At 32.7% G+C, this 27046-nt stretch overlaps 2 protein-coding genes across 3 annotated transcripts in view; both read left to right on the plus strand.

Moving 5' to 3' along the window:
* Positions 1 to 15549, plus strand: part of Sima (HIF-1 transcription factor component sima) — a 43117-nt gene extending 27568 nt beyond the window's left edge. For both annotated transcript variants that reach the window (XM_072892552.1, XM_072892551.1), the window contains exons 8-14: positions 7348 to 7768; positions 9277 to 9541; positions 10157 to 10509; positions 10688 to 10926; positions 11039 to 11178; positions 11286 to 11818; positions 14223 to 15549. In XM_072892552.1, coding sequence (XP_072748653.1) covers positions 7348 to 7768; positions 9277 to 9541; positions 10157 to 10509; positions 10688 to 10926; positions 11039 to 11178; positions 11286 to 11818; positions 14223 to 14552 — 2281 coding nt within the window. In that variant the 3' untranslated portion in view covers positions 14553 to 15549. The remainder of the gene's footprint in view (positions 1 to 7347; positions 7769 to 9276; positions 9542 to 10156; positions 10510 to 10687; positions 10927 to 11038; positions 11179 to 11285; positions 11819 to 14222) is intronic.
* A 7312-nt stretch (positions 15550 to 22861) lies between these two features.
* Positions 22862 to 26354, plus strand: Xbp1 (X box binding protein 1). Its single transcript, XM_072893449.1, has 3 exons — positions 22862 to 23369; positions 24929 to 25462; positions 26105 to 26354. Exons 1-3 carry the CDS (start codon positions 23080 to 23082, stop codon positions 26205 to 26207), a joined length of 927 nt encoding a protein of 308 aa, XP_072749550.1. The 5' UTR covers positions 22862 to 23079; the 3' UTR covers positions 26208 to 26354.
* Positions 26355 to 27046: the final 692 nt, after the last annotated feature.

Genomic DNA, 27046 nt, shown 5'->3' on the forward strand with positions numbered 1-27046 from the left:
GCTTGACAGCGACGGTATTTGTGTGATAAACAATGTTGTCGAGATCCTCTACTCTTTCGAAGCATCCAGTATGTGGTGATTTCTCGCGTCAGTTCTGAGATATACAAACCGCGCGTTCTTTTAACACGTATGCGGCGAAAGAGAATACTTAAAGACGTTTTGAAAAATTAATTCAATTAATTTAAATTTAAAAATTAATTGAATTTAAACTAGGACATTTTAATTGATCCATAATTATTGTGCGTACGTAAAGTCAACAGCGAAAATTTAAGTGTTTTCGTAAACAAAAATTTCGGAGTGCAAGCGAATAATTAATATCTTTTAGTATCATTATTTAATGTCAAGTGTATTTTTATAAAGCTTAATGTTTAATAACACATGTTCAAATATTCAATCTTAAAAATTGATTTCATTTATCTAAATATTAATGCAAAATTTTTGAAGTAATAACAAAATTATATACATTCTATTACGGGTATATAATTTTTGTAACTTTTAAAAACAGTTTCTGCAGATTTTTATTATATATTTTTTTTATATTTAAAGTGATTTCGATCTTATTTTTGTGGATTAGTTAAAATATTAATTTATTTATGAGGAATATTAATATGAATAATAATGTTATGCAAAATTATTATTATTATTAATATAAATTAATAGATGGGAAATGTTAATATATAATGTTGATTCCATATTAATGTAAAATAATATCGCGAATTTACTTATAGGAATAATATCAAAAATACAAAGAAATATGATTTATTATTGCATTTGGCACGGTATGTTTCACGATGCGAATCTGTGCACCTTTGTGTCACCAAAAGTACACGTTCTGCTAAATCTCGCGCTGGCAAAGATACGCGGTCCTAGAATTAAAAATGCATCATCTGGCTACGTTTACATATTAGAAGGTTATGCACACCGGATAATAGACGACAAACTCGTAAACAGTACTCGTAAACATGCCGCAGATGGGCGAGATCATAGCCTCGCCCTATCGTCGTGTTAAACTCAATGGTTGTGTATATGTGAGTTTTAAGATAGTAATTTTATTTGTACTAACGAGGAAACTTTTTTTTATCTCCATATATAATACATACTTCAACTCTAAAAATAGCCACAAGGTTTTGGAATTCCGCTTCTGAAGAAAAGATTTATGATGAGCATTATCAACTTCAATTATCGTCAACGATTTAAAACAATTAAGACTCAATTAAGACTTCTTGATGGATGAAAATCAATGTAAACTTGAAGAGAAGTTAGAGAGACTAAAGAGAAAAGCTTGAAAGATCCATCTTTCTTATACCCGTTGGTAACAAGACAGGATGAAGATATTAAATCTTTGCTTGTGAAAAAGAATTAATGTAATATACAAATTTTTCCACTCAATATATGTATATAGAAAATAATATATAGAATAGCTTGAAAAACTAGAATGCAATTTGATAAAATTTGACGAATTTTTCCTTAGTAAAAGTTACCATTTATTGCAATTTTGCACCCTATATTTTTATAACTAAATAAATTATAATTTTATTATAAAGTAAACTGTATCTGAAATTAATTAGAGTGCAATTTTGTTATTTAATTGCCTTACAAGAAAATGATTGATTGAGAAACTGATTGCAAAGAGATAGGCCAATATGTAAGAAAATGTAACTATATAATATTTTGATGCAGATATATCTCAATGATTATCGGTCAAAATTCAATCTCGTTGAAGCAAGATCGCGATCGCCTTGAGAGCGGATCAATTCTTTCCGAGACGTGGTGCAACCGTACGGTGGACGGCGGCATCGCAGGCACGCCGTTGACCTCGAGAACCGCGCCAATCTGGCCGGCGCGTTTCGGACCTCGACGTCGAACCTCACAACAAACCGCTTGAGTTTCGACCGGTCCAGCGCCGGGTTGAGTTAGGTGCCGGGTTAAATATGCGGTCGAATATCGAGAGGGAAGGGATAAAGACGAAGGGATCCAAAATAGTGACAGTTTGCGCAACCGAGCACGTGGAACCGGTAGGACCGGTGGGACCAGTCGCGCTTCTCTCTCGAGTCTCCCTTATCATTCACTGCTCTCTTTCTCTCTAGACTCTAGTCTAGACTAGAGTCTTTTCGATTATTCTGCGGGAAAGATTGTCGTTGAGGGAGAGTTCGTTTGTTAAATTCCGTTTTTGCACATTGTAAAATAATAAATCACTCGGGCTTTTTTTTTATCTTTTTTTTCTTGAGAAAATTTTTAATTTCACTCACCGACTTCTTTTATTATAATTTCACTATAAATCTATACTTTACAGCTTGTTGATATATTACATATTAATAAACGCTTGCGATCTCTTTTGCTTGGAAACTGCAATAAAATTTATTTATTGCTTCAGATGGAGAAGAGAATATAAAAAATCTATAAACGATACGTAAAGACTCGAAGTCCTTGCAACTTATGTCATAAATATTTCATGCACGTATCTGATACTAAAAGAATTTACAACATCTTGTTCTCGACATATGGTTGACATTTTAGTATCTATGACGAAATTTATATCAAAAGATGATATATATATTCCATCAACATTGTTAAATATCTTTCAGATATTAACCTACTTGTTAATCTATTTCACAATTAAATTGTTCGCATTCTGCTCGAGAACAAAGTTTATCGAAAGATCATCTCGTCTTTAGAATTTAATTCATGGATCCTTTAATCTTTGATCTTAAATATCTCGGCAATTTTATTTTAATTCAACTTTACAATATCCCACCCTTTTCATTCGCGAATAGAAAAATTCAATTATCTTTCAGCTTATTCTTGCGTCAAAAAATTAAATTGCAGCCAAAAGTGCAGATTCGAGGGAGTTTATCGCTTCAAAGTTGTCTCGCGACTATATTTATTTACATAAAAAGGCTTTATCACATATGTAATAAACGATACAGCGCGTCGTTTTAAAGCTCCCCTTGAAATTAAATCCAATCGAGAGAGCAAACTAATAAATGTAACCTATTTCAACATATTCTCGGTGGCAAGGAAAAGCGAAGAGCAGGAATTTTACATAAAGATTATTATGAAGGAATGAGAAAAAAAAATCTTAACCGATAATTTTACATTAAAAAAAAAACATGATAAATTATGATAATAAATTTGATAAGATTGATATGAGTGCAACAAAGTGGGAACGTACACATTATACTCATTAATTTACCTTCTGTGTATGTATGTAATTTACATTGATATCTGATTGAAGGTACGGTTTGTTTGACCAATTATCGTATTATGTATTTAAGTTTTTACGTCTATTTTACACTGTATTTATCACTCAGATTTTTGCGGATTATTTAGACAATATATTCGCTCGTTCATTCCTTAATTCGAGTAGATTCTAGTCCTCATACAATGTGCGTTGAAGCTGGCCTAGTGCCCGCGTACGTGATTTACGCGCGAACCGCACGCATGCACTATCACATGCGTGCATTTGGGATCCGCTGGTCAATTTGTGACAATTACCGGCCTGTTGCGACCGGTTAAAGTCACTTAGCCTTCGCGTAGATCCGTGCGCACGAATCATCCGCGACGAATGATTCTACCATCGGACTTTGCGGATCTTCGATCGCGAAAAAGACGCGCATAAAGAAATCCTACACATTTGCATCAATAAGATTATAACAATCGAAAATATCTTGCCTCGAGTTAACGTCGCGAATGCTAAATTAAATTTGACGTAACACAGTTTTTAAAAAAACTTCTCTCTTAAAGATCAGTTAATGATTAAATTAGAAGAGAGATGGTAATTTAATTAGCATATGTAGAGTAAGCGTAATTGATTCTATATATATGATATATATTACATAATATGATATATATTCTAAATACATGATATGATATGTGATGTTTTATATATTGTACAAATCAAATACTAAGTTTTATTTATAAGAGAGAGAGACATTTTTTTAGTTTATTTAAAAATCAGCAGGTTAAATTTTTTCTTAACATTTAAATTTAATTCTGTTGCATATTTTATCTCTCTATTATGTAAAATAGTGTAGTTGCAACAATTAATTTTTAAATATACATTACAAAAAATTATCTGCTTGCGTGGAAATATTCGAAGCTTGCGAAGGTCAACATTGCTAGAATTTAAAGTCATGCACAAGTGCAGACAAGACGCGTTCTGTGTTGTTTAGACCGATATATACATCCGGGTTATCTTTGGGGTTAAGGCCAGGTTAACTTTAACTGTATGATCGAAGAAAACTATAGACATAATTGTGCATCGTGCTACGTAAGCGAATTCGTGGGTTGTTAGTATATCGAAGAAACACGGCATTGAACGATTAATTTCATGCTGCTAATATATTTTTGGGGTTTTTTATTGAAAGGAAAAAAACATGTAAGAGATAAAAATTAAGTGTTTTATTTTTTGTTTACATTTTGATACATTTTTTTGAACAAATAAAATGCAGAAGTTAGATTGCTGTTGCATTTTATTGTTTATTTTATTTTTACTAATATTTGAATGTATTATGAAACGAATAAATTTCTGAAAGAGAAGATCAAAATTAATCTTTATCTTTCAAATTTAACTTAATAATTATATTATTTATAATTGAAAATCTATTACTTTGCTTATTTCAATTCTCTTACATGTTGATGAAAATCATATATGTAACGTTATAATCCTTGTCACAATCGCGTCTAAATATAGCGATTGGCTTTTTATATAAAATTTGCGGAACGGATTGATGAATCAACTGCTTTTCAGTAACAACTAAGTTCCATATATAAATATCACGCTAGGTAACACGTGTGACATAAGAGATCGTATCGATATCGCTTCATAGTCCAGGAAATAATTACTGTTTTTCTTGCCTCGCGAGGCGTGTCTCTTGTCAATCATCGAATCCTTATTAGTAGGACGAACCTGTGAAACGGAATCTTGTGAATCCAAAATTAAACCTATAAGATCCCCGGGGCAGTTAAGTCTTGACGCAACGTATCTCCTTCTCGTCGGAAAAGATAGTCGTCACGTTCCATTCATGACACATTCTGCAAAAACGTTTCGAAAACAAGGCGCGGAAAATGGCCGCGGCGGAGTGCGACGCGCGGAAAAAGCCGTCGATCGGTGGTCACGAGCCACCAGTTACATAAGCGCCTCTCGTGATTACAGCGAACTTCTGCTTCGCGCGAGCTGAAAAAGATTGAGAGAGCGGGTCAGAATCCAAATGAGCGGAAAGAGAGAGAGAGAGAGAGAGAGAGAGATAGAGAGTGTACGAGAGGGCAACGACGGCACTGTTGTCAGAGAGTACGAAAGTCCGGATGAGTGTTGGATGATCGGAACTCATAAGAGCAATGAGGATAATGATATGCGAGCGGTACACCAATCAATTAATGTCTACAATCATTGAGAGGAAGAAAGTTCGAAATTATTCGAAATTTTTAATTATTTTTTATTTTTTCACATTTCTACGATTACGTAATTAATAGAAAAGTTTTATAGTTTAGAAGAATTAAATGTAAAAATCAAACCTAGAAGAGTCTTAAATATTATTATTTGAAGCTTAGTAGCATAATACAATAAGTCCACATTATGATAAAAAATTAATAAATTTCAATATGATTAAATTGATATTTATTCATCTTGAAAATGATTATTTTTTTTAAATCTTTGTCAATATATAAAAAAAGAAATCTTTATAAATTTATATATATCTTTTTGCGTACCTCGCACTCAAATATAGACGTGTTTATGTACACATAGAAATGCCTTGAAATGCCACATAAATTTAGACGCTAAGGGAATACATAAAGAAAATGCTTATACATTTACTCTCGATATAATATATATAAATTTAAAATAAATACAGTTGTATATTTTTATTGATATAAAATAGAAAAATATTTCCCTTAAGAAATTTCACGAATGAATTTCTGAAAGAGAAGATCAAAATTAATTTAATAATCTTTATTTCAAATTATAACTAATATGATTTTTGCTTGTCGTAGTTATTTTATTAAAATTGTCTAATAAATTAATAATTATATTATTTATAATTAAAAAATAAATACTTTTTTTATCCGTAGCTATTGTAAAATTATTGAAAAAAATTACGTAACTATTAATTTTATTACATTGAAATTTTATTTACATGTACACATATCACTATGCTATAAATATTATATTTATTTATCACTGGAAAGGTGATGATTATTAATAGATTATAATATTTGAACATTAACTAGCTTTTTTATACACCGCTTTCGAAAGATGTTTTTTCCAGTTTAAATATCTCATGACAGTCTGTTTTAAACATCTACGTTTTAAACAGTCACGTGTACCTCGTGACAGCTGTCAGTGTATCCCACATGTCTCCGAATGATAGCGAATGCTTTCGTAAATAGCCACGTGCGTACATACGGAACATTTCGTGTGAGACGAGTGGCCAATTTTGTGGGGTGTTCAAGTTTCAAATCGTGTCACGCGTGATCTCGTGAGCAATAAATACGGCAGTGCCTATATCACTACGTGTCATAACGCGATGTATCGTCCGATGTATCGGCGGTTAGATAAGAACGGTTAGTCGATGAAAGGGATTCTAACTAGTCGAGCGTTGCATGTTTTTGTGCTTCGAGTGAGCGGTAATTGTAACAACTACGGTGAGAATAATAAGATAAAACATTTATCAGCTCATGTAAGACCGTTGTTTAAACAAACATTCGATATCTTGTTGCGATATGTTCCTAGTTGTTGCGATATATTCAAGCTTTTTTCTTCTCTCACTTTTCATTCTATTTTACTACATTTCACTTCATTCTATTATACTAGATTTTAAATTTTTCATTAGAAAGGAATTTTTATTTAAATAATACACGCTCGATTTGTCCGATAATTAACTCTAAACTTGACGTAACTTGTAAAATATATTTTTCTTAATTTCTTATATTAAAATATGTTCTTTTAAGAATTCTTAAGAAAAATATTATATTTATATAATTTCTCTCTGATTTTTATTATCATCATTATTTTTCATCTTACAAGTTAATTAAAAAAAAAGAAAACAACTTTTATCTTTGAATTATTTATATTTTTTCATATTATTTTCATTATACAATCCTATATCGCGTGTGTTCTTCTTTTAAAAGAAAATTTATTCCTATATTATATAACATTTTATATAATTAAATTTAATTGTTGCTTCAATACTTCTTTTTAAATAATAAGTTTTCGACGAGTATCATCGCATCTTCTTCGCGATCTTTGCTTTTCGATTTCAAGTTGCTTATGTTAGCCAAGTTTCGGGTTAACGAATCTCAGGACTAGGGTACGTTATCCACGCCGGCGGCTCGTGATTTTGGTTACAGTGGGCTCGAGCACGAGGATGAAGTATACAGCGTGCGTCAGCTGGCAGCGCGTGATATCGACGCTGATTTCGTAAAGTCGATTTCGGGGAGATCGTCATTGGCCCCGGTGACCACCGTTGCTGTCAAACCGACGTCGGACTCGTGTCAGGTAAACGACGACGAGAGGATTTCCGTTGCAGAATTGGCCGTCGACGACGAATCGAGAAGCGACGATCGACCGCTCGCTGTCACCGCATCGATCTTCCGTTCGGCCAACGGAAAGGACGACACTTTCTCGAAAGAGGCACAGGAGAAGAAGACGTCTGTGCGAATTGTCAAGGAGTCGATCAACGAGTCGCTGAAGGAGAACAACGAGCCGGCAGCGGTGAATCAACAGAACTGCTGCCGGCCAGCATTTGCGAGATCACCCTTCGTATTTCAGGTACGATTGATGTTCGAGAGGATCGAATTCACGTGTTCCTTGACAGGGTGTCTACTCTTTGCGAAAACATAGAAAGGGGATTCTGGTAATTTTTTTTTTTTTTTTTTTTTTTTTTTTTTGTGATTTGAAAAAATCAGAAAATTTTTATGAAGTTTTATTAAGATTAGGAAATTAAAAAAAAAAATTTCATTGATCATGTTTTTTGCCCTTATACTGTCAGCAGTCGATAAGCCAAGTGAATTGTTTTTAAAAAATATTATAAACATATCTATCTTTATTTACATATCCAATATCTTATTAAAGTTGAATCCGCAGTATTTTCGATCTGTAATTTTTGATAAAATGAAAATGTTATGCAAGTGAAAAATTTGTGTTACGAAACTTCTCCAGTACGTTTACAAATTTAGAGCTCGAAATTTAAAAGGTTTGATATTTTTTTTTCGTATAAATGAAAAATATTAAAAAACGTATACAACAAAAAAGTTTATTTAAGAAAGTTGCACTAAAAAAATCTTTAAAATATTCTCTTCACTTGGAATTTGGAATAAAAGTATTTCAGGGAAATTTTTTTTACCAAGACTTGAGTAGATATCCTGCTTGAGAACTTCGTCACAGAACGATTTAAAGTTTTTAACAAGATGAAATCTCACAAACTTCTATTATGACTTCAAATTATGAAAAATAGTTAAGAACATAATAACTACAACTCTTTCTATGTTTATATATGTGCAATCGAAGATCGTCGTTTAGTCTCAACAAAAAACATAATTAAATTTATAAATTCTGATCATTTTATTGTTTGACGATCGCAATTTTTATCGCAGGATATGTATAACAAATTTCGTAAGATCTAAAAAAAGATTATAATTTTTTTCTCAATTTTCTTCTAATTTTGGATTATTTTTTTATTGATGTTTCTCGGATCACCATCGCTTATCGATGCCGTAATCCCATTACTTACACTGTTATCGTTGAAGAATGATAAAGTAAAAATAAACGGCATCGAACTCTTCGGTTTTGGGATAACGTAACCGAATTCACTTGAGAAAAAGAGCTTCATCACAGGGACGGATAATTGTCAAGGGGGCAAAATTGAACTTCTAAATATTTCAATCTTATATTTTTTAATTTTATATATTTTTTAATCATTGTGCACGGTATTTTAATAACTATAGAAACAAAAATAATATATATTATGTTTTATAAAAGTAAGTTTTTAAAGTGTTAAAGTTTTATATAATAAAGTTTTGTATAATAAAAATAATATTTTTGATAAATTTTTTTTTGAAGGTGAATATTTCAATCAGAGAATATAAATAGTCTAAATTTCCAAATCATATAAAAATGTCGAACATTTTGAAATATCATTAATGCACATATTACAATTGAAGTCACGATTAAGTGCCAATGTGGCAAGTTCTAGGATGGCTATCGCTCTTATCTCGAGCCATATTAACGCATCCTTGGCCTCCTCCCCTCTAAATCGATCATGCAATCTTCGGTTTCAGGGTAAACCGGCGGTGGAGCGCGATTCCTCAGACAGTGCTGGACGTCGTGATCGTCCGCAGGCGGTTACTAAACATCTGTTTGCGCCGCTCGTGCCCACTGTACAACAGCAGCAGCAGCAACAGCAACAACAACAGCAGGAACAACTATCGCAGTTATCGTGTCGGCCGCCGCCGCAGACGGCTACAGCGAGCATCTTCGCGCCTCGCACCGAGGACATGAACAAGGGCTTCCTGACTTTCAGCGAGGATCAGCCGGGTCTTACCAGTGCGTATTTTTCCGTCAGAACAAATTCTTTTTCCAAATAAGAGATCAAACATCTTGGCAACTATTACGGATTTGCTCGGAATGGTTTCTGGTCTGTCATTCTACCGCGAATATCCGCGGTTATTGTATTGGAAATTTTTTCTTTTGGACAAAAAAAAAAAAAAAAAAAAAAAAAGAAAGAAAGTGCATACTCATAAAAAAAGAGGACATGACGCATGAGTTGACGTATGAGAATTATTTATCGTTTTAATACCACATCACGTGTGACCTGTAAACATTTTATCCGATTAGATATATCAAACGCAATGTTTATTATATTTTGCAATTCTAGTTTTTATTTCACTTTCTTTACCTTTGACTAAATTGAATTCTTTCATTTAATTTATTCGATATTCCTCGAATAAAATTTGAAATATCAGATTGTTTAATCGAACTAATAATTTGATATACTATATAATATACTTAGGCTTTTTCTAGAGGTCCTTAATTTTTATCATAATTTTTATTATCCTATTTTTATACCTTATTCTGAACGTTTAATCGTCATCCGGAATCCAATTAATTAGCTAAAAGAGCGTCATATATTAAATCAGATATACTCTTGGCATTTTGCAGTGTTGAAAGACGAGCCGGAGGACCTGACGCACCTCGCGCCCACAGCTGGCGACGTATGCGTGCCTCTTGAGGACACCCCCTTCTTGACAGATATGCTGGACGAATTTATCTTCGGCAACGACAACTATAATTGTCCCCTACTGAGTCCGGGAGACACTCTGACGCCAGAATTGCGTTCCACGGATCTTTCGGAGTCTCTTAAAGAGACAGATCTGGCTAGCACTACTACCAGGACCAAGAATACGACCGATCGCCTGGCCGATAGTGACCCTTTCATGTACGGCGACTCGCCCGGAAGTCCCTGCGGTATCGACCCAAGTGCCGTGTCGCCATCCTTATCAAAATATCGACAGGTAAGCAGCCGCGATCTTTGACAAACTAAAGAGAATCTGCATTCTTTTAAGAACGATGCCTTTGAATTTTATCATTATCTAGATTCGTTAATTGAAAAATAGTAAATAATAATTTCGTTTTATTAACAAAATGACAGATTATTATATTTTTAATATAAATAATATGATTATTTCACAGAGCCCTGAGCGTAGTGTGGACTCGTTAGGTAGTCCTACGGGAGGTAGCGGTGGCGATGGGCTCTCCGAGGACGAGATGCTCATGTTAGGTATCAGCGACAGTATAGCAGACGACGAGCTAGCCCTCAGAGCACCCTATATTCCAATGTCAGATCAAGATGAGGCGTTAGAGCTACTCATCAGTGACGACATGGTCATGTGGGGCCCGTCTCAGTCTTCTGATAAAGGATCTTCGAAGTGGTAAGTCACGTTGGAACTTGATAATTATAAATAAAATAAATGTAGAGTATCGTTTTATTTATCTTTTTTCGAGTACATTTCGTTGATCTTTTTATTATTTATTCTCTAACAGGTTATTCGACGATCGAGAACCTCGAGGATCTGAAAGTAGTCTGGCACAACTGCTGCGAACTGATCAAGCGGTATCGCGGCGATACAACGATCACGGGGGAGGTTTGATGAATCCGCTCTTTGGACAGATATCCAAGAAAAGTATGTTTGCGCGCATGTTTTCAGTTTCTTTGTCCCTATGCACGTGTATGTGTGTAATTATATTCTTATCTATAAAGCTTTCATTTTTATTCACTTCAATTTTATAGATACAGCTCTCGAGTCCGCTCGATGGTCTTCTAACCAGGAACGGATCAACCGTCCTAATAAACGCATCCACTCCGGACTCAACGCGGACTCTGAGAGCGAGTACAAGCGCCTCAAGAGTGAAGACTCGACTTTTGAACGCGTAAATTTTGACGGCACTTTGTTGGCGAAGCAACAGCGACCGTCGACGACATCCTACAAAAAGTCACTGCAATCGAGTCTTGACAATACCTGTAACAGCCAGCTTCTGCGTCGTCTCGTATCGCCGCAGATGCCGTGTATCGTATCGTCACACACGATGTCCTCGTCCAAAGACAACAACATTGATCGTCGTCACTGTGACATTTCCAAGCAACGCACCCGCGTTCTCAACAATATTATTGACTTTGTTGAAACAGAAGGCGATCATGGGGGAGGAGGCGGAGGAAATCGTGTCGACGACGATCTAGATAGTATTGGAACGATGAGCCGTAACCGGAATCCATCATGTAGCGGCAGCAGCGTGCTAATGAATCTCCTGGTTTCCGGCTGCGATGTGAGTGCGGGATACGTTTGCTTGATAAAGCCGAAGCCGACGGCGAGAAGTATCGCGAACGCGTGAGAGCGTTTCCGGGAGGAAACCTGACAAAAGTCTCAAAGACCGCCTCTTTTTAGTCGTCATTTCGTCATTGTTGATTCTTTCAAAGGCGAGATAAGTGATCTCTCGATAATGTAGCGAAAATATTCGGAAATTCGGTTCCTCGATGAAGATTAAAATAGAATCCGTCTGGAGAGAACTTTGGCGTTAGAAATTGAAGACGCTTTTTGCTTTTAATCGCAAACTTATGCTTCGAGCATAGAAATATCAAAGCGTTCTTCGAACTATAAAGAGGATTATGATTTAGATCGAGATCAAATACACAAGATGTCAGGTCGGCCACGTACGACGCACATGTTTATTCGTCAGATAGATATTCGACAAATGTAAACGTGCTCGCGCGATATTATCCGGTGCATTCGTTGATCGGATGCTCTCAGGCTGATGTTACGAGTTACAAAAATTTTTTTGAAGTCAATTAAGTCACGATATTACTTAATTCTCGCGGAAAGCAATATAGATAAAATTCACGCGCAATTCGAAGCGACAAAAGCAAGGTTGGCGATTGATTTTCGCAAAATCAAAAATATAGATCGAGACACGAGGGGCCAGAAGAGGCAGCGAGTTAGTATCTGATCGTCATCTCGAGCCGATGGAAGTTCTTCCTAATTTTTATACGTTTGCTTGTTTTTCGAACTTGCAAGTCCGAAGATTACGTCTGAGATTGCAAAAGAAGGGAAAGCGTAAAGTTGGGGTTTTAGAGAAAAAAAAAATACAAACTGAGGTTGTTGCGAGTCGAAGAGGGGGCATAAGCGAGCGAGATAGTTTCGCTCGGTCGTTTAATCCTAAAATGCACTGCGCGTTCGATGTTTATCTTAGATACGAAACATGTAGATACATATATATATATATATATATATATATATATATATATAGAATGTAATTTAGGCGATAATTACGCTTTTTCTCGTATTAAAGATGAAAAATAAAGAATTAATGTACGTGATGAGGAGAGAGAGAAAGAGAAAGACCTGTAAGTTGATATTTATTATGATATTAGAATTGTATATGCGTTTTGTTAGAGATTTACATATATTATATAAAGCGTTATTTTTTTGGAGTGCATTTTAGGATTAAACGAGCGGTACTTTAAAGTCACGTTATGTACACAAATTGCAAAGTATATGGAATTGTTGAATGTTATGGAAAAATACATAGAACATCGAATCACCTGATTAGCTGCATTTCGTTTCCTCCTATCGTCTTCCCTCAACATCCATCGTCGTCCCGATGATTTTATCATCAAATCTATTATCAAGGACCACTACATCTTTAGATATGTAATCATGGATATCCTTTTAATTATCAAAAATTAAAATTAAAATTTCTTAAATAAGAAAGAGAAAGAATTAAAAATACTATTTGGATAGATATGGAAAATAATATAATTATTATTTAATTGTCTGAAATACAAGAAAAGATGATATATTTTGGAAAAAATATTAATTCATCTTGTTTTTTTGCCTTTATCTCGAAATATATATTTTTTTCATAATTTTGCATATGCAATTTTAATTAGTTTTTTTAATTTATGAATAAATTAATATCAAAAATTGTAAAGTGGTTTTTATCACAACTAAAAAAAATATTGACGGCTAATTATCGATTATTGGACGCATGGCTTTACTTTCAAATTTTTCGTTCACTTGACAGCAAGAAGTTGCGATTCCCAGGTTGACTATCGTTTATTACGATCTACATGAAACTTATTTACGCCAAGTGTCCTCTTCGAGATCACGCAATGCGATAGTCGCGGTCGCTTTGCTTGACTTTCGTATTCATTTACATTAATCGACGATCAAAACGTCCCTAGAGTCACGCGAACAAAGGGCTTCGAGCGTTAAAAAAAAGCTTATAAAAAAGCTTTTATTACTAATTATCAGTGTATATGATCTCTCTTCCCTCCTCGATCTTTTCTCTTCCTCTTGCGAAACGCAGCAATATCCTTCTCGATGTCTTCCTAAAATCGAACGCAAGAAACGAACATTTGTCGAATATTTAAAAATTTGGCGCTGATTTAATATTAAATTATTCTCGCAAAGTATAAAAAGATATTTCAATCTAATCACTATCAAACTTATTGAAAAAGAACATTTTATAATTTTTATTGCGTTTGTAATTAATGAAATTATCGTTAGTTCACGTAACTAATAATCTGTATTACAGTCCACGGTTCTTAAATTAATTAGATTAATTAAATTAATATAAAAATAAAAAACTTATCGAGTAGAACATCTTGCGTCTTTTCAAACATATTCCGTATAAAAATCGCACTTCTGATCAGCAATTGTTTCTCTTTCAGGATCCTCTTATAAATTCTCGCAGCATGCCAATGCTATCGAGGAACCTGACGAGTCCGTTGTCCGTCAACGTGGACAACCAGATGATACCACAGTGCATGAACTCGGACAACATCGTATCCCTGCCTGACCATCTCAGTCCGGACACTAGGAAGCACCTGATCGGGCCGTTCACCGGGGGCGGTGACGACGGCGGAGGAACAACACCCATAATTTCACCAACGACATCCGCGATTTCTTTCGACGGCTTCGATTATGACGGGTCCACCGCAAATCTACTGCAAATCGGTCCGGATCTGCTCGCCGGCTTGTTAGACCGAAATCTGGTATGATTCAACGCGCGGCCACATCAGAAAATTCGATCGGAGGAATTAGAACCTGGATTCTTTCGACAGAAAGCGAGAAGCTTCAGAATTCGTTTCCCTACAATATTCTTTTTTGTACAATATTCGCCACAATTGATATTTTTAAGTCTTTGTTAAAAACAATTCTTTTTTTTTTTTTTCTTTGTTAATTACAATGTGAGATATGTCGCACTTCAAATCGAAAGCTGCTTCGGTTCACTGAAGGCTCATGAAAAATGTTATCATTTTCAAAAATTATTTGAAAGATGTGTCTACTGTAATACAGCTCTTTCAATAGGTAGATAAAGATTGAAAATTCATGCTGTTAATTAATTAATTATTGTATGTAATATATTCTTTTAGTCACTTGGAACCAAAATGTATTAACAATGTAAACATAGACATAACGGGAGAAAAAATTAAAAATTAGATAACATTGAAATGTACTGAAATATTATGCATCTAAAAATTTCATATAAAATTCTTGCTTTTAAGTTTTATTTGTAAATAGTGCTACCTTTTGCTATGCATCAGAAGATGATCAGAAAGACGAAGCGTAATTCGTATATTTCGGAAAAATGTGTCCAATTAATATAAAGGCACGACTCGATGAGCTTAGGTTTAATTGATATTTTTAGAGCAAATTTTTTAAAATGTGATTTCTTCAAATAGCGAATTTGATTCGCGTTACTTTAACATTTGATTGATCGATGCTATTTTTACATTATCCTATTGTGAAATTTATGAGCGAACGCTGTGTGTGCCAATTGGCCAAGTATGCCAATGGACTTTTACGAATTAGTGCGAAACGAATTGTACAGTACGAAAATTAATACACTCGAATTGCGTAGCGAATTAAGTCTGACGAGGTGACGATTCGTTGTAGAAATGCGAACCATATCTTACATAATCAAGTCGACTCGAAGGCTATATCGTTTTTATAAAACCGTTTTATAAAAAAGTAAAATTTTCGTGCACGCACAAATTTTTGTTCCCATGTGTTCTCTATATCAATGTACCTATAATCTTTATACTTATAAATTTTCTCGACTGCATATTGTATCAAAATATATCGATAAATATTATTTGAAAGAGAATCGTTTTATAAATTAAATCTGACATTTTAGAAGATTATATTCTACCATGTTATAGATTGTGATACTTGTAACAAATTTTTGTTCGATTATTTTAACGATCATATTTCTACAAAATGATGTTCAAATGTACGGTTTAAATATTACATACATAATTATCAAGAAGTAAGAAATATAACAGCTAAGAGTATCTAATAATAAATAGAATGAACAAACTTTAATGTGTTCATAAATTTGGAATAAAAATATATTCCAACTTTTGAAAATAAAATTAGCCGAATAATTGTTTGCATATTTTTAATTGAAAAGGAATGAGAATGTTATAGCCTTCTCAGTGGCTCGGCCTGTCTTTTCTAAAAGTTGTATATAAACAAGTGCATTTACGCGCATTGACGCGCATGCAAAATTGTATATCATTAATTCGATTAATAATAAGATTTGACACTGAAAAGAGTTAAGTGAGGAATGATAAAGCGATGATGTCGCTGTGAAAAACTGATAATCGACTAATTGTATCGCTTCAAAATTAAAGAAAAAAATAGCAGTTGTAAAAAGGCAAGAATTTTCCAATACTACTTTTATTTTTTACGCAATCTGTTAAAATTACAAAACAATAGCATTTTTATAGCATCTGTTTTTTTTTATTTTTCACGTAATTTATGTTTATTAACATTCCTTTAAATTTGGCTTCGCGAATTTTTATCAATGAAATAATAATAAAACAACACACTATGTGAAATATCAGATTTTTCACTCCGATTTCGAAAATGATGAGCATGACAAGCTGCGGGCGTTGCTACTTTCTTATATCGAATATTAATTATGACGTCGACATACTTTTGTCATCGTCTAATTATTGTTACTGTTATTATTATATTAGTTTTTACTAAACTCTACTAGAGGTTATCGGTTGTTGCAACTGTATAATTGCCCGATGCATACAATCAATAATATTACGTACTATATGTTTATCGCTGCGATTATTGCTGCACTATTATTATTATTATATGAAAATATATACATATATTTTTTTTATTATTATGTAATTATATTATTTTAATACTTTAATATTATACAAATCTAACCACATTGTAATAATGTTGAATGGCTGGTATAATATGGACATGATATGATAAAAGTATAAATAAATGATGTTTCTAATTAATTAAGAATAAATTATTTTTCCTTTCAAATTCTAATTCTAAAAACTTTAAATCTTTGATTTTAATGATGAATATTTATACTTTTAAAAATCAGATAATTATTAGGAAGATATAATCAGCAAAGCCACGATAGAAATAAAATTATAAGAAGTTATAAGAAATATGATTTCCAGAATCTTTAGAATTTTAAGTCTGACAGTTTGAATCAAAACTTTAACTTTTGAAAAAATCGGAAAGATATTAGAAGAAGTTAATCAACAAAGAGATAGTAAGAATTAAAATTAAAAAATTCCTAAAATTTTCTTAATTCGACAATTTAGAATTATTATATTATATATCAATAAAAATGAGACACAAATTAAAATTCCAGGAATTACGATTCCAGAAATTTCTAAAATACGATGATCATTCCGGAAAAAATTAATGATGATACATTATTAATTTTACAATTTTTAAATTATTAACTGCCAATAATTATCAATCATAATTGAGAAATTTATTATAAGTTATCAGAGAGAAGCCTGAGAGGGTATATCACGGTTTGTTGTACGACGCCTTTTCCTTGCGATACGCTAACGCCAACTGAATCTATTTTAGAACTGGTGGAACTACATGGCCAGATCTACTTTTCGGTGCCATGGTAAAACGACCGGTTTATGTCCATACTACAGATCCATAATTATGAATCTGACAAGTACGAGTTATTATATATATTATGAATTTATTAATATATTTCATTTATTTATTTTGTTTCATTATTTTAGCTGTGCGCAATCTTTTTTCACTCTTGATACATGTTATAATTAATAATAATAGGTATATGTATTATTATTAGAGAAATTATATTATCTATACATATATATTTTAATAGAAGAGATATTTGAAAGTTGTTATGTATAATCTTGTTACACATATATAACAGAATATTTAAAAAAATTAAATAAAAGCAAAATGGAAGTAATTTCTCATGCAAATATTATGTAGAACAAATTTTTTTCAAAAGACTAAGTTTTGAAGTAAATCGATTTTGAAGATCTGCATGTAAGATCGTGAGTACGTGTGAACTTGATTAACTAATAGAGATGATGGGTCAATGGATCTCACTGTCATCATAACAAAAAAATAAAGATTCAAAAGATATATTATAATATTATTACATAATTTATACGCTTCTTTCATTTATCGAGCAAGATTTTGCATGCGGGGACATTTTTAGTAATTTACAATTTAATAAAATAAATGTATTATTAAAACTAAGACTCGGATCCGATAAACTGTTATGTATAATCATTTTTTAGTCAAACCAAGATCATAAATCGTACTGAAATTCTGTTAAATTTATAATATCCATATCCGGACTATTTTAATTATTTTCTATTTAGAGTCCTTTTTCAGTTTTTGCAATTTATTTCTACAAGATATTTATATATTACTAATTTTTTATATTTTTTAAAGGAAGTCACGTAAAGTCAAATCTCGAAATTAATTGTTGTCTCTTTTTCGCGATACCAGCTCTTTTATTCATTGTATTTATTTCGTATCATGAACAGCTATAATTACTTCTAATTAATAAATAACAGAAAAATTCTATTGCATATAATGTATTTCATGTGCATATATACTATAAATACATGATAATAAAGAGAAAGATGTTTGTGCGTTGGACAGAAATTTTTATCTTAGTAAGTATTTAACTTATAAAAAGTATTTTAATAATAAAAAATTATATAATAATTAATAATATAATTATGTAAGTTAAATATTGTTAAGTTAATACTATTAGTACCAAGGTTAGTACTGAGATCAAAACCAACGCACAAACATCTTTCTCTTTGAGTTCTTAAAATATAATGATTTTTTCGAGGGAGTGTGGGACTCTCAACCCATAAAAAACGATAACACCCACTAAAAATCCTCACGTTTGTCAAATTGTATTTTTTTTAAGGAATTTTATATTTTATAATACATTTATAAACACACATATGTATTATATGTATAAAATTAATTATATTACAAAAGAAGTATATTACAAAGTATGATATAAAATATATATTATATTGCGTTAAATAAAGAAAATTTATTTGAATGAAAACATTTTATATAAATTAACCAAGGAAAATATATTCTTGTTATTTAAGAATAATAATTTTTTTAAATGGAGTGGAAAAAATATTGGATAGAAAATAATACATGTTCACAAATCGAAGATTATAATTTTTTTAAAGTTAAAATAATTATTGTAGTCTTAAAATGATAATTATAAGCTTGAAATAAGACTATATAATATTGTTGAAATTTAAGATTTTTAAATTCTTTCAAGAAAATTATAAATTGTTGCGTATATATGAAATAATGAACGCGTTCATATATGAGTTTTGATTTGACACTTTTTTCTGTGCATATACATATATCAAATATATTACTATATGCATATAAACCCTCTGTCAGCGGGTACTTTAATTTTATAAAATTCATATATTAAATATAATTGAAATTATTTCATATCTTGCATAAAATTACATAAATATCATGATTTAAAAATATTTATTCTTTTTCTTTAATTTTTATATACAAATAGTATTTTTATTACATATAATAATATATAATAAAACTTTAAAAATAATGAATTAAAAATTTAATAGAAAATTTTTTTTAGAATATAATAAAAGAATAAAAAGAAATTTTTCTATGCTTTAAAATTGACTCAGAATTCGCCATCTACTATGGCCATCCCGCCGTCTGGAGGTTAAAGCAACGGATTTATCTACAATTTACATCTCAATCTACAAAAATTTCTACACAAAAGTCTCTACATAAATTCGTTGCTTTAAAATAAAATAAAAATTGTTACTCACCGACACTAATGCGCAACTGATAGCGGAATTGTCGACATTGAAGCTATATTGTGTGTAACATATAAATATAAAATTCAAATTATAGCAGCTTTTAAAAAAATTGATATTCTAGAATTCTATATTATTATTGTACTCACCAAATTTTATATTTAATGCGTAAAATAATAAGCAGATAAGTAAATATGGAATAAATAATAAATAATAATAATCTGTAAAAAAAATAAAATAAATAATAATAATATGTAAAAGTGTTTCTCTTCAAGTCTCTTTTGTTATAATTATTCAAATAAATAAACCGAATTAATTCGTATACGCGATTAATAATTAATATATAAATAATAATACAAATGATACTTACCTTAAGGTTGCTCCGCTGATGCAGGATGCCTCTCCTAGGCCTCCTTCTCCTCCCGGATTGTCAGGGTCATCAGGATCCATTATTTTGCACGCGCGATACTTTTCTTAATTTATTTTAAACCGCACAATAGTAAAATCACGCGATATTTTAAACCGTACAGGAATAAAAACGCGCGATGGTTTGGACGGCACTCCCGAATTTCGGAACGATCGAAAATCCTATTTCATCACGCACGAGAATCATGCTTGGAATCGACAGGTCGGACACGATCAAACTCCGAGCAAGAGTTAAGTCCGAAGGGGAAGATAACGAAAGATCGAGGGAATCGATCGTGAATGGAATTCGCTCGATTCTCGTCGGTGCAGGTCGCGATCGCGATTACTAGACGAAGCCAAGACGAATGTCAAACAATACCGCGCTTATATGTCACCAAGGCCGAATGCTATGTTATTTTATTTACGCATTTCGAAATTGTTCACTCAAAAAAATATTTTAATGTAGATAGATTTTTAGATGTCTCAATTAAAATTTATCGCTTCTTTTTGTATCTGTTAGAATATTGTTTGTCACGTATAGAATTTATACCAACAATATTCTAGCAATACCTCTGGAAAATTTAGATCCCATTGCCAAATATTAATCACAAATATAATTGTCCTTGACAATAGGCCTTATACATAGGCAACACAGAAAAATTTTCTGTCTAAATTACACTAATAGTACAGATATAAATTCTGTCTCTGTCATTTAAATTGATTAAGTGGAAAATATATACAGTATCACAGTATTTGCTAATAATTTATCTGTTTCAGTGAATTTTTTACACCTAGAAAATTTTTGTTTAAGTTGTAAGATTATTTTTTCGAGTGTTTTAGACGTATTTAACATATTAATTTATTGCGTAATATTATCATATGTATTATTGTCAAGAGAAACGTTAACGGCACACTGGACGTCGAGGTAACCGAACGCGAGACGCACGTGTCGGCGCCGGCGCGGAGTAAGAACACGTGCGCACATTGACAGTACGCCGCCCGTCGGACTCGGAATGAATGGCTCTAGCTCCAGCGTCACATGTTTGCGCGCTGATCTCGCCCCTCTCTTACTACGCAACGCATGACGTCAAGGAGAGGGGAGAGCATTCTTTCTCTCTTTCTCCTCGAGTAAAAACAATAACAAATATGCGCTATATTACGTGATAAAATTTGACGCGTTAAAATATGTATATGTACATCAAGTGATTCTAAAATATACGTATAAAATTCTTTATTTAAAATGATATTATTATTCGATTCGACATTTAACGTGCTTTAAAGCATAAAATGTGATTACAAAATAATAATACGTAAAGTACTTTAACCAAAGCAATCTTATAACTTGCTGTATAACTGTACAACGATTCTATTTTCTTATTATATTCATTACAATGAATATATTATAATAAAAATTATGTCAATTATGTTATTAACGATTTTATTTGTGTGAAAAATAAAAATCTATTATATGGATACACGCTTATATTTGTTAAATATATAAATGTTATGTATTTTTTGTTTGCACGTATTATGCATAATAACTTCAATATATTTCATAATAATTTAAAATTTTGTAAAAAATATTTTAATAATAACATGTATGTATACATGTATATATTATAAATACATAAATTTATATTATATATTTATAATACATTTTAATATTGTTATTCATAACACTATTAAAATGAAAAAAAAATATTAAGCGCAGCTAAAATAATAATGTAATGAAATAATTAATAAACTCAGAATATTTTCAGATCCGCATAATTATGGATCTAGCATAGACATGAACCAAATCGATCGTTTTACCAAAAGTGGATTGACCATGTAGTTCCATCGGCTCTAAAATTCATTTAGTTGACGCTAGCATATTGCAAGGAAAAGACGCATGAACAACAGTGGTACGCCTTCTCAGACTTCTCTCTATTATTATTTCATAGTTTGCAAAACTGTCTTAGAATTCAATAAACTATTAGGATTTAGGATAACATAATCAATAAAGACCTAATTCATAATCTAATATAATCAACAAAGATCTAATATTCTAAGAATTTTAACATCCATTAATATACTACTGTCTTTTTAAGTTATTTATATGTTTATGTTAATTATATTTTTATATTATATTTATATTATATTTATATATTTACGTTAATCATTATACATTTTTATTATATTTTATATTTTATGCTAAATTAATTATTTATTAATTATAAATTAAACATAGAGGAGTCATCTCTTAGTCATCTTCAATGCGTCAGAATAATTCTGATGCAACATACAAGTAATGTGGCGAGCCGATCATTTGTTACCTTACTTAGATAAAAAAAAGAAGGAAGTATGTGTATTGTACATAGATACACACAGCCAGATACGCCAATAAAACACGCTACGGATCATTCAAGACAGGAATTCTCAAACTCGCGCAATGTTCGTAAAAACTAAACGGACTGACAATCTGAATTTTTTTCTCGAAAGCATCGTTATTGTCATCGTTAAAGTGTCTAATTTAGTATCATATTATCAATGATAATATAATATTAAAATTATCTAGCAGAATTTTTCTTATTTTAGAAATACATAAAAAAAGACAGGACAGGATCCGAGGTTTGAGAACCCGCGGTTCTGTAGCATATAAGAGGAATAGTGCGCGTCAGCTGTTGACCGCAATAGAGCGCCCGTGATTGGCTCGCGGCTCCGTGCGATACGACCAATCATCGTGAAACACGTTTATCTGACGGATGCAGCCGAGCGTAACCGATAATGCACGAATGCTATGCTATATGCTATTTCATCATGTCAGTTTGTTGCGTCAGTCGATAGATTGAGGGTGTGTTTATGTGTCCGGTTATGCTGAGGACAATCATTCTACATCGAACAATGGTGCGGTGCGTTGTATAAAGAGAGGTTAGAACCACGATACATTACGTCTTACAATAAACTCGGAAGAAGTCATTATCGAGAAAAAAAGCGAAAACAAGAGAGAAAAATTTGTTCATGGCGGATTATGAGCTCCACGAGGAACGTCGTCATCGCCTTTTCTAAGGGACTATCCAATCCTAAGGCAATCCAGGTGAACGAGTTGGGACGCAGTGTGTTACCCAGGTTGAGCTTCACACCAATTTTGACAAACAAAACGAGGATGGACGCCAAAAAGATTCTTCAGGTTACTGCCAAGCAGGAAGAGATACGCTCGGACGATGATTTCGCGACATTCATCAAGACCGAAGATGTCTGCGTACGCAGTAAAAAGCGTCGTCTGGATCATCTGACGTGGGAGGAGAAACTACAAAGAAAGTAAGCGAAAATTCAATGCAACCAGCAATTCAATTTCTGTTGAGTTTGTTATCACCCGCGAACTAGGACCGATGGTGTTCTAAAGCTAAAATGTCAAGTGTTTTTTGAAAGGAAAAAAAAAAAAAAAGAAAGGAGATCTGGATTTCTTCCTCTCCAAAGTTTTTACATAATTCTTCTAGTTAGATTGGCAACGAATTAAATCTATTTGTTTGGTATCATTATAATTTACGAAGTCGAATCAAGTTAAACTTCTGTTCCATGAATTCCACGATGTAGCGTCATTTGCTCGTTTCGACGAATTAACGCGTGTTTGCTGATCATTAATTTCCGCTTAATTGTTTCAATACATTATTCACGATGATGTAGCAATTAAATTTCATAATTCTGTATATATTTTTCGATTAATTTATCTAATATATATTATCTATTTATCTAATATATCATATATATATTATCTAATATATATTTATCTAATATAATATTATGTATGCATATAAACGAAAAAAATATTCTACAGATTTCAATTTTTTTTCCATTCACGTTTATATACATTTAATGACGTTGCATCCATAATAAAATAAGGTTGTTTATGATAAAGATGGAGCATCTGTCATAGAACTGATAATATAAAATTACATGAGGAATACATATTATATTAATTTTCAACTAATTAATAATTAATCTTAGTAAATCTCTATTTATATGAAGTATAGAATTTCATCAGTGCATCCAAGAATTGCATCATTTTTGCTTATCACTCAAAAATTAAGCTTATCTTTTTTTGGTCCGTATTTTAGCGAAAGTCGTGATAAAAACCAGATAATTTCGTTTTTAACATTTAATATACACGCATACATATTTCTTTACTCAGCCTGTAATGTACTCAGCTTTGTAAGCCTTATCTTGTTTATCGCGCGAAACAGACCAGTCTTCAAAAAAATATCTGCAAAATTAATTATAAGATATAGAAAAAGAACGATAAGATTTGAAAATACATGAAGTATTCTTTCTGCGAATTGTAGGAAATTTTTACAAAATATTCTTTATGTTAAACGTAACTGCTTGACGTAAATGCAATTACGTGATTACCGCGTATTATAAATATACGATATTAATTACCGGTTTTCAGAATAATGAGTTACTACAGCAATCGTAAATTTTACCTCGCAATTGCGTTATGTAACAATGAGCAATTTTCCTTCTTTATCACTAATAACAAGTAGTATGAGTAATATCGATCGAAAAAATATCAATAACAAAATGAGAAATTATGTTACATCACCTTGTCGGTGTAGCGAGAAATACAATATAATCTAATACGACAAAACATCCGTTTTTCATGTTTGATATTCACCATTTCATCATTTAGAAGTATCAAGAAAAAATAAAAAAGGAAGATACATGTAATTAATTTTTTTTCATTTTTTGTTCTCATGAATTTGTACAAATTAATTATCATAGAAAATAAAAATTATTTTTTACTTTTGTAGATTATTATTTTAACGGCATATATAAAAATTATAATATATATTTAACATTGGCATTTTTCCGTTCGGCAGGAAACTGAAGAACCGAGTGGCGGCTCAGACTTCGCGGGACCGCAAAAAGGCCAGGTTGGATGAACTTGAAGATACGGTGAGAACGTTGAAGGAGAGGAATGAACAGCTCGAGCAGGAATGCAGAATGTTGAGATCACAGAACGAGTCGTTGCTGAACGAGACGAAGAGGTTCAGGAAAGAGAGGGACATGAGGAACACACCTTCAGATGAACAACAACAACAACAACAGTACTGCTCCACGTGCCAGTCTCGTGTCGGCTGCGCTGCACCTTTGCCAGGATCTGCAGTATCCCACAACTACCCTCTGCCGCAGGGTGGGTCAGCACAGCCGGCATCTTGCCTGACACTAACTCCAGGAGCAACTATCCTGTGGAAGATCTTGACTCTCTACCTTCTCTCGAAGAGCTGTTTAGCGACTTGCAAACCGAAGACACAACCGGATGCGTCGTTGAACGACTCGAAGAACTGGCTGCGAGCCTTATGCGAGAAGTTACCAGTGGAATGGAAGCAACTCCTCATAGAACAGATGAGCAAGTGAGTTTTGAAAATCATATACACATATTATACTCGTACTTCACACATGTATGTCTTTTCCTATCATCTGTCATTATCTTTGTTTAAATCAAATTATTAAATATCCGTTATTGCTTACTTACTTTCAATCATATAAAATAATTAACTTTTTTTTTAAGGTGTAGACATTAACAATTTTCTTTTTAGTTAAATAGTTATTTTTTATTAATTTTAGATGGACCCTTTTTGAAATTTCGAATGTTATATATTAGACTTATATAAACTGGGTTTTTTTGGCTGTAATGCAGAGATGGATGAAATATTCCGAGATAGAACACAATTCTATATATAATGCCGGGATTTTAATTTTATTAATCTTAGGACGCTCTTTTTGAAATTTTAAATATTATATAGACATATATATATATATATATAGACATACATAAACTAATTTAAAAAAATTTTTGTTTTTTCATGTACGGTCATTAACGCAGAGATGGATGAAATACTCCGAGAATTAGAACAAAATTTTAATGGAAATAAAATTTTAATCCTCAGAGAAAATCCGAACGTTTCATTCATTTACTCTGCATTCGCGTTCTTCTTCATGATTCAGTCGTTGTCCCATTATTAATGACTTGTCGATTGCGCTTCGTTCCGCAGGTGTCCGTCACAGAAGATCCTGTTCAAAAATCTGACTGTTCAGAGACAATGGTGGGGCAAACATCAGAAGATGTGGAAGCCGATCGAGTCCGTGAAAGTATGAGCAATGCCTCCTACATACCGGATACGTCTGATTGGAGTCACACCGTTGTCCGCGACATAAAGAGCACAGCACCGATCAAGACCGAGATCGAGATCAAACAAGAATCTGAACCAGCACCAGACCTCGATACCCTCTATGGTACTTACGACGAGGCCACCAATTCCATCACGATCATTTACCCGGGCGAGGAAAATAACGATTGCGTAGGCATTCAGGAGTGCGTTCAAGAAGTGATCAGCACTGAGAACATTGGCAGCTGTGATACCGGCGTCGCCACGCATCTCACCGTTCCCCTTTTGACCACCACCACTCATCTTGGGACGCAATTATCGCCGGCCTACACCGACATTATGTCACCCGCGATGAGCGATATCTATTCGGACGTGGATAATTGCGGTATCTCCTCGACAAAGCTGGACTACGCCAATTTGTCGGATGGCGGTTACGAATCACACGATTCCCCGGATCCACGGCTGTCCAACTCCTTGGCCGATCCGTGGCACGAGAATTTCATAGAGTTCGAGTTATTTCCCAATCTGGCCTGACAGTTCTCGCGGAGGCGGGCTACCGCGCGCCGCACCGAGGCGACCGCTAAACCGATGCCAGATCGTTGCGTCTGTAATAGGGGGAGCTTCAGAAGTAGGACATCGCGAGGTTGATGCACTTGCACTTATTATACTATAGAGTGCACAAGAGAAAGGAGAGAGAAAGTTTCGCTATTGAAAAGCATCATAATACGCTGAACAAATCTGTTGTCTATTTGAATCAAAATTTACGAACTTTAACTAGACTCTCACATATATTTTTTTTCATTAATGTTGAGTAGTTTAGTTTCGTAA

This window comes from Anoplolepis gracilipes, chromosome 5 (assembly GCF_047496725.1).
Source record: "Anoplolepis gracilipes chromosome 5, ASM4749672v1, whole genome shotgun sequence".
Lineage (NCBI taxonomy): Eukaryota > Metazoa > Arthropoda > Insecta > Hymenoptera > Formicidae > Anoplolepis > Anoplolepis gracilipes.

Excerpts from the sequence above, each read along its gene's own strand:
- Xbp1 (XM_072893449.1), top strand. The coding sequence starts at position 23,080 with ATGAGCTCCACGAGGAACGTCGTCATCGCCTTTTCTAAGGGACTATCC. Across the intron at positions 23,370-24,928 it reads GAGGAGAAACTACAAAGAAA|GAAACTGAAGAACCGAGTGG; the intron begins GTAAGCGAAAAT and ends TCCGTTCGGCAG. Across the intron at positions 25,463-26,104 it reads CTCATAGAACAGATGAGCAA|GTGTCCGTCACAGAAGATCC; the intron begins GTGAGTTTTGAA and ends TTCGTTCCGCAG.